Source organism: Nothoprocta perdicaria, unplaced genomic scaffold, assembly GCF_003342845.1.
Source record: "Nothoprocta perdicaria isolate Ctin4 unplaced genomic scaffold, notPer1 scaffold_60, whole genome shotgun sequence".
In the NCBI taxonomy this organism is placed as follows: Eukaryota; Metazoa; Chordata; class Aves; order Tinamiformes; family Tinamidae; genus Nothoprocta; species Nothoprocta perdicaria.
The window spans coordinates 733,146-741,783 of record NW_020455866.1 but is presented as its reverse complement, the minus strand read 5'-3'; the positions used below and the strand labels follow the sequence as shown (position 1 = coordinate 741,783).

Genomic DNA, 8,638 nt, shown 5'->3' with positions numbered 1-8,638 from the left:
GGGGCTTTTTTAGATTTGGAAATCCTGGAATAGCAACTTTTGTCCGAGAAATTTGGGGGCTTTCCAGGCACGACTTAGGAGTTTTGGGGAATTTTACTGCAAGGGTGAAGGGTGCAGTGTTCCCAATTATTCCCATACTTCCTACCATCAGAAGCACTAGGCACGTGGAGCAGGAGCTGCTCTGCCTCTCTGGGAGTTGCTGAACTTCAAGGAAAAAGTCTTTCACTTCTCAGCTCTCCCAAGCTCCTGGCTTTTTTTTTTTTTTTTTAATGCTACTGCGCTACAGGGTTCCAGAGGGCGACTTTAGATGTATCCAGATGGGTTCCTTTGTAGTGATGCTGCCATGGGTGGAGTGACCTGCTGATTGCGCAACATCTCTTTCAGAATGATCTGCCCGTATTCTGCAATTTCTTTATTAAAAAAAAAATGCAATCTGTGCATTACAAGGAAACTAAAAATATAGAAGTTACTTAAGTTTTCCCCATGCGGTTAGCTCCACATGTGGCTGGACAAACTCAGTTTTAGAAGTGATGGAATCTGCTACATTGATTTAGAGGATGGATTGAAGTACATTTTAGAGGTAGGTAGCCTATACAATTTAAGTTGTTTGGAAACAAGAATCACAGTTGTTTTTTTAGTTGTGATAGTATACTAATAGGAGTTATTAAGTCCTTACATTTTTTTCCATTTATTGTTTGCTTGTTTTTCTTGTTTTAGTATTGAATCCCAGTTCTACAAACTGAATTTTGGAATTCAGCCTATACAGGGGAAAACTCAGTCTTGTTTCTAGGACAGGGAGTTTTACCGCAGCGTAGGCACAAGGAGCCTATAAGGAAAAGGGGATTAGGTAGATCAGGAAAACCTTTGAAGAGGCAGCAGGCTGCGGGAGTCAGCTGGCCGGGGCTGCGGTTTCAATGAAAGCCAGAGCAGTGACTATGGTTATTGCATCACGGCAGGTAGGTTGCTAGGGACAGATCATGAACAAGTTCACTGCTTTGCTTTTGGAAGATGTGCAGGCAGAATGCGTTTTTAAAGGGTGGATTTCAGGAAGTATTGTACTTTCTGTCTCTAGTACTGTGCAGTTGAAGATTTCCCACTGAGGCTGGGACTCACCAGTGAGGCTCAAGAGCGAGTTGGAGTGTCTGTGCTGGTCGATCAGTCCCGTCTTTGCTGGAGAGGAAGGAAAGTAGCAGTCCTGATCCTTCAAGGCATCCCTTCTGTGAGCTGTGCTGGCTCCCAGTTGCGCTACATGGGGACCACTCTTCTTACTGCCTAAGGCTAAAGGGCAGCTGTGAGGATACAGAGTACCCAAGGGATGTGGATCAGTGCTTCTCTTGTTGAGAATGAGCAAAGATTTTTGCTCCTGAATGAGCAAAATGAGCTCCTGAATGTTCTTTGTTCATCCATCAACCTAAATTTCTAGTGCTGTCCCTGTTATCCTCTGATTCAATATCATCCTACTCTAGTTTTATAACCTAGAACTTACTTGCCTTGTAATACCTGTATTATCCTGTTTCCCCTATTCCCAGGATCAGGCCAGTTATCCTTCAGTTACCATATCAGTTCTTTCAGGCTCTTGTGGTATCTTGGCCCTTTTCTCTTTGTCTTTACTCACTGAGCTCCTGGTTTCCCAGATGTCATCCAGGAACCAAAGAACAGGGGTCTGGGCAAAGAAGGAAAAGGAAGGAGAGMAGTAAGACTTCTCCCAAATATTGCAAAATACTTGCAAAGGAAGTTATATTGCTGCTTCATCTCAGGTTACACCACTAGCATGGATTTGGGCAGCCTGAAAACATGTCTCAACACACTTTGACATAAAGGCACRTTCACGGACATTTGCAGAGTGTAATATAAGCAAAATGACAGTGGGATTTAGCTGCTCATTATGGTGCTTGAATTTATTCATCTGCTTATATGTTAGGTGTTTATGGTCCYGTTACGGTCAGTGGAGAGATCTAGTCAATGCCTTCAGTAAAGCCTGGAGAGATGTTTGGCCTAGCTGGTAGACACCAAGTGGCTGGTCGACATAGTTGTAGGCTCTCTTTAACTGCATTGGCTAAATCACCCTTGAGCACCCTTGACCTAAGACACCTAGTGTGGTGTCTTAATGTGGAGTGAAATCTTTCCCTCAAGTCATACGGTAAAACTGTAAAAAGATTTTGAACTGTTTTCACAGACTGTAGTGTATGTAGAGCAAATACCCCATGGCATTTATAATGTACTTAATTGTTCTTGTTGTAATGCAGCCTTTTTTAGATCTATTTTTCGGGTTCTGCCGCTGTTCCTTGTTCTGTCACCGGTGAATTCGTCCAGTTGTTCAGTGAGAAACAAGACAGAAGAAATCCGTGCGAARTATGAGAATGTACTGATTCATGACATCAGTGAGCTGGTAGGTGTTATCGTTCTTGAGCTTCCTAAAATGTTAGTGATTTTAAATGAAAGAAAATAATTAAATTAAAAATTACTCTAGTGACAACCTGTGATAAAAAAAAAGTCAGTTTTAAAACTACATGTGATACAGGGTGGTGTCTTTGTTTGAGGGTACAACAATCTGTTTTCTAATATTACTCCAAAATCCATTTGTGTGTATAGTGAATGTGATCAAGATATTTGTGCCTATGCAGCAAGTAGTTAGACACATGTATGTACCTTTTAGGGCTAAATTGTACAATATATTACATTCAGAAGTGCTTGGTTCTGAAGCAATTTCATTTAAGTTGCCTGAGCACCTGTTTGTTTTTCCTTTGAAAAGAAAAAAGTATTACAAAATCTATAATTTGTTCTGCTAAAACAGTCTTGAYAAGTTTTATGTTGTCTGCTGAACACAAGTGAACAGACACACAAAATTAAACCCACTAAGTTTTAAACTGGTTTCTACCTTTTATTGCAGACAATGATCCCACTCAGCTGGCCATTTTAAAGATGAAAATCTGCACTGGAAATGTTAAATTAATTTGGAGATTTCTGGGTACTGCAACATTTCTTATGGAGAATGACTGAAATCTTTCATTTTCCAGGCATTTAAGATTTTTGTTTCATTAATCTATGGGCACAAAATGGTATTACTCCTTAAAATAATTTTAATTTTCTTAAACTTCTCATCATAATTGCTTAGAATTATGAAGGCATCTTTCTTAATGTTAACCCATAAAATAGTTTTTGCATTAGTTGGCATGAATCTCATCTATATAGCAATAAAACAGTTTAYCTGTGTTTTACGTATCAGTGTATTTCATTTATCCAAGAGTTTCCTAGTTGGCAATTGCAATAATAGCCTTTCCTCCATTATGGCTTTATCAGTGAAATAGTTATAGCTTTGCAAAAATTATCATCATAATTTGACGATTCCTGCCCCAGATCTACCTCTTGACTCTTTATCAAGAATATATAACACTTAAATTCATCTGTCAGGAATATTGTTTTGTGAGAATAGTATTTTAGAAAGTTGGATTATGAGAGGCATTTGTGTGAAAGTGGGATTTATCTGACAGTACATCAGCAAGCTAGAATTCACCGCTCTCTTGCAGTCTTAAATCAAGATCTACTTGCATGAAATGAAAGTGACACACAATACTTCTTAAAAAATTAAGTTACTGGGAGTGAATGAGCTTTTGTGTTTCTTCAGACTTAATGGCCCATCACTATCCTTCAGCGTTTTATGTCAGTGATTTTCAGTGGTTTCCCTAGCTCAGTCCTCCTGTGGAAACAAATATCTTTAGGGTCAGGAAATATCATTTAATCTTCAAAARCATCCTGTTCATGTCTTGTTTATGGAGATCATAAAAAAGAAAGGCTGCTTACCTAGAGGGAAAATGACATTATCCTGAACAACACACCAAGGCAGGGAAAATATCCATGGCTGTATTAAAACAGATAAAAGGCCTCTCTATCATCTCATTCCTGACAAAGACAAGTGTTTCCTGCATTAAAAAAATAAACCTTTTTGGTGGGCATTTATGGAGTAGTTGACCAATAATGTAAGGGAATATGACAGGATTAATAAAACTTGCCTTTGGAAGCACATCTTACCATCTCCCTCTGGAGAAGAGCAATGAGACTTTCTGGAGCTGGCGGCCAGACAAGCCTGGAGATGGTTCCCATACGTATCCCTATTATTGAAATAAATATTATTGATGACAGACTTAATTAGAAGACTATGAGAATTAAAACTATTAGCTGTTAAATTAAAAGAAAAAAAAGCTTGGTAATTAATGTCTACAAAAGATAATGGAAATGTATTGGTCTCTGAAGTTTTTATATCCTAGAGCAACTATGCACAAGCATCTGTGCAAGTCTTCATTTTTCTGTCTATATCTTATTCAGCTTAAGAAAGATTAGTTTATGTCTATGTAGAGTCAGTGAATAGTCTTGCCATTACTTTATGAGCATGTTTAATTGATGAGGCTGTTTGGGTGATAGCATTTGTCCACTAGAAATTTTCCTGCAAAGTCACTAACTGTCTGCRATGTCCGTTTGAATGTGTGGTTACAAAGTGAAGCCACAGATACCTAAACTAAGTTTTAGGATCCTTGTTTTAATCTTACTGCAGTTAAAATTTCAGTCTTTTGTGATATAAGCGTAGATGTGCATTGTCTTCTCATTTCTTCTTGTGAATGCTAAATTAAATCTCTTCAGATGCCTGGGGCATTTATTTAGGAGAATAATGATAATATATTGATAAACTTTTTTTTTGAATGGTAAAAGACCAAGTGGTTCAATGAAATCTGAAGATGTAAAATGAAAACCTTTACAAATTGTAGTGGCATTGGGCTTTTCTTTGCTTGCTTGACAAGGAAAAGCTTAGAACTGTGCACTTGCAACGACTGAGGAGACCCTAAAAATACAATTTGATGTTCAGGCCACGAGCTATTAGTGAAAAATTAGCTATTAGGGAAAAATTAGGCTCATTTGGTTAAAAGTACTCATTTGATTAAATTATATATCATCTGTTACAGGTAAATATGTCTGCAGACTATCGTGATAGGTGCTGCAGGAATAAAAAACACGAAAATGCCAAAGTGTTCTTCTGTAATGATACTCAGGTAAAATTTAATTTCTCAGAAGTTAAGTTAGAGAATATGAGCCGAAGTGTTTTCTTGATGTTGTTGTTTTCTTTTGTTGGGAGTACTGTACCCTAGTAACAGGTTATAATAGTGATTAATGTTGCTTTGTAATAGTCAAGTCATGGTGTTCACGATTGTTCTTTTTASTCTTTTCTAGAATCACACAGTCTGTCCAGGAAATTGCAATTTCTTTTTTTTTAATTAAATATAAATTCATTTGAAATATTAATTCTGTATCCAACAAATCTTTTCTCCTGTAAAAATTCTTTCATATTTTAATTCAAAATAGTACCRAAAATGTATCTTCTTCATTTTGCCCATGAATGTAGATACAAACTTTTCCCAGTATCTGTTTTATTTTTTTTTTCTACGCAAGTTCATATCAGCTAAGCTTTTAACTTCAGGTTTGACATCTTTAAAAGTAATAGTTTGAGGTAGATCTTAAATGACTGATGGCACAAATGGCTGCTGTAGCTTCCAGTGTTATTATGCCTTAACAAAAGGAGTGACTCCAAGAATGGCTTACTTTTTTTCTAGTGTATCAGTAGATTTCACAAAAGGTTTCAAAAGGATATTTMTCCCCAGTTTCCTTAGAATACTATTATTTCTACTATAGATTGGTGCTTAGAATAATTTAGAAATCGTAATATTTTAGAGAGGGTAATTAGATCCCTCTCTAAAAGGTAATTTTAATCATCTTAATTTAAGATAATTTATTGGGGAAGATTCACAGCATAGGAAAGTTATGGCCATGGAAGGAGCATTTTAAGACAAACCAATATTACATGGAATTAATGATGCACAGACTTTTCAGGATATATTTTTCTTTGCAGGAAATRGAATCACTACAGAGTATGGCATGCAACATGCTTAAATTCTTTAATAAGCAAAAAATCAACAAAGACTTTAGATGGAAAGCCACATCAGTCTCATGTGGGACATTAAACATCCTTGAGTGCAAATGTGAAAGACATAGAAAAGAAAAGGTGAGTGCTAATGATGGTCAACAGACTATTGAAAGTAAGTAAATGGCTTATTCCTTACAGCTCTTCAGAACAGATGCAGTATCATGTTAGTCTAAGGTACATCTGTCTTGCATATTATATGTATGGCAAATTTTGCGTCTAACAGACTCAGCCTAGTGCAAAGACTAATTAAGCTGATGGCCTGGAAGTCTGTAGTCAGATGGTGTACACTGGTTCAGCATTGAAACACTTCAAGTAACTCTCCAGTAAAAGACAAAGACCAGACTTTTGCAAAAGCCTTTAACTAGGCTAGAAAGTACAGTCATAGTTGTTAGTCTACACTGGGGCTTTACCTTAAATTAATTGTATAAAATGTCTTACMTACTAAATTTGGCTTATTTCGACAAATAATTAGTGGAAGTTTCTACCTTTTCTATATCCCTTTGGCTGAAGCATGATCTTTATTTTAATCAGAATATCTGAAATTCAAGTGATACTTAGATATGAAAACGTTTGAGTTTTCAGCCATTGCAGAGTCATTTCTTTGGAATGTCACTCAGTTCCGCTGCAGTGATCTACAGACCACCTYAGCAAAGGGAAAATATTCCTTAACTACTTTGTGGTTCACAATTAATATGCTGAACTCAAAACTATTGTCYAACATTGAAAAGTCTTCCATAGGCAACAAAGGGGGTAATTCTTCATGATTTAYGTTATGTTGCTTGAATAAAGGTTGCAATTAATTTTTCTTCTTGAAATGACTTGYATAACCTATGACCAGATCCTCAAAGTAACATTGATTCTATATTTTCCTTAGGCACCTGTATTGGAATTTAACTTCTGCCTCAGTATAAAAGGCATTCCATTTAAGACATGAGAGGCAGAACATCACTCTTGAAACTCCTGCCTGTCCCTGAGAGTGCCTGGAGGAGCAATTACCTAGGGAGCAATTGAAATCATAAACAGCATTTTGAGGAGGACAAGAACCATGATCTCCTGGTCTCTGGGAGAATCCTGAATGATTGTTTGCAGTGTCTTCTTCTAGGCACAACACTGTTTTGTTCCATAATTCTAAAGGCTMCACACATATAACCAGACCAGGTCCCAGTTCAGTTAGCTTTGTTTTTTTCCAGTTCTTCATGTAAATGAGGTTAATTTTAAACCACCGATACAGCATGTACATATTCTCAGTTTAACATACTGKTTTCAGAACTCCTTATTTTCTGTAAGTTGAAGCTGCATTCTCCCAGTTTAGTGTGAAGGGACATCAGCAATGCAGTATCCAGAGTGAGAACTGGTGCAGGTTGCRTATCATAGAATCATAGAATGCTTAGGGTTGGAAGGGACATGTAGGGGTCATCTAGTCCAACTTCCAATATTGTCCCTGCAGACAGTGGGAGGAGCCCAGCAGCCTGGCTAAATTATCAAGTAACAAACCTGCGTTATTGAGATGCAAAGAAATGAATGTTTCACAATATGTGTATATAAAAAGAATGGGCATTTCCAAATCGACAATATAAACTTCTCTTTTTCAGATTTGCATATTGCTAAATAGACATAATAAAGAAGACACAGTATCAGCTGAACACTCAAAAAAGAAATGTAACCAAGAATTTTGTGAACTGAAAGAAAATATATCTAGCCTTCGATCCTGCTGGAATAAATTTGAAAAAATAATTTCCAGGTGAATCCTGCTCTTTTCTTTAAAAGTGGCATTACTTGGCATCTTTGCATTCTGTATGCATTCTGGAAGTAACTCTGCTCATTCACATAAACACTTCACGCCAGAATTTTGATGGAAAGCTACAGTACCTTGCTCCTGRAGACAGAATAACTACAAACGGCTAAAAGAAGCTGCTGAAGGCCAAGAAGTGGAAATAGAAAACACTCTTTGAATGAAAGAAGTAAAGAGCAGGCCAAGTTCTACTTCATGCTTTGGAAATGACTCCAAACTTTCTTATCTTTTGAGTAACTTTATAGTACCATAATATGAAAGCATACTTTGGTGTCTACTGCTATTAAAAACATGTCTTAAAAACTTCTGACCAGACCAGGTAACAGTACGACAAAGTAGCTGGTTTCTTTATATCTATATAGAACATATCAAGGACCGAAATAAACTTTTACCATATGGGCAGCAGCTCTCAAGTCTGTTCTGCTGTTGCAGTAATGTTTTAAGCATGGCTAGGGTTGCATTTAATGGGTCTGCAAACTGAGGTTTGAAAAAATAGGGAAAAGGTTAACTTTAAAAAAAATCCCAAAACCTCAGAGTACTGGCTTTTGAAAGATGTAGCACGCTTCTACTCGCTGAAGTAGAGGCAAGACAGGGAGGCCTATGGAAGGAGGGAAAGGGGATGCCTGAATGTAAGGTTGTTCAGCTGACAAGGAACAGCACTAGGTTTGTGCTCTGAGATATCTCTAGTCAGCTGAAGGAGGAGCTAGAATCTGAATTTTACCTTCAGATTGTGATTCCTTGTACACAATTATTTTATATGATGTGTTTAATATGCTAGACGTGACTTTAAGTTTGTGAATATTTTCAGAGAATAATATATTGGCATTTAACTAATAAAGTGTTCATATTTAATTTTGGATAAATAGAGGTATTTT

The 8,638-nt window shown here is 37.0% G+C and overlaps 1 protein-coding gene across 1 annotated transcript in view; it reads left to right on the top strand.

Moving 5' to 3' along the window:
• The window catches only part of LOC112956179, a 9,305-nt gene extending 1,206 nt beyond the window's left edge, over positions 1–8,099 (top strand). The window contains exons 2-6 of the mRNA XM_026049684.1: positions 1,073–1,219; positions 2,177–2,389; positions 4,956–5,042; positions 5,897–6,049; positions 7,564–8,099. Coding sequence (XP_025905469.1) covers positions 1,073–1,219; positions 2,177–2,389; positions 4,956–5,042; positions 5,897–6,049; positions 7,564–7,716 — 753 coding nt within the window. The 3' untranslated portion in view covers positions 7,717–8,099. The remainder of the gene's footprint in view (positions 1–1,072; positions 1,220–2,176; positions 2,390–4,955; positions 5,043–5,896; positions 6,050–7,563) is intronic.
• The last annotated feature ends 539 nt before the right edge of the window (positions 8,100–8,638 follow it).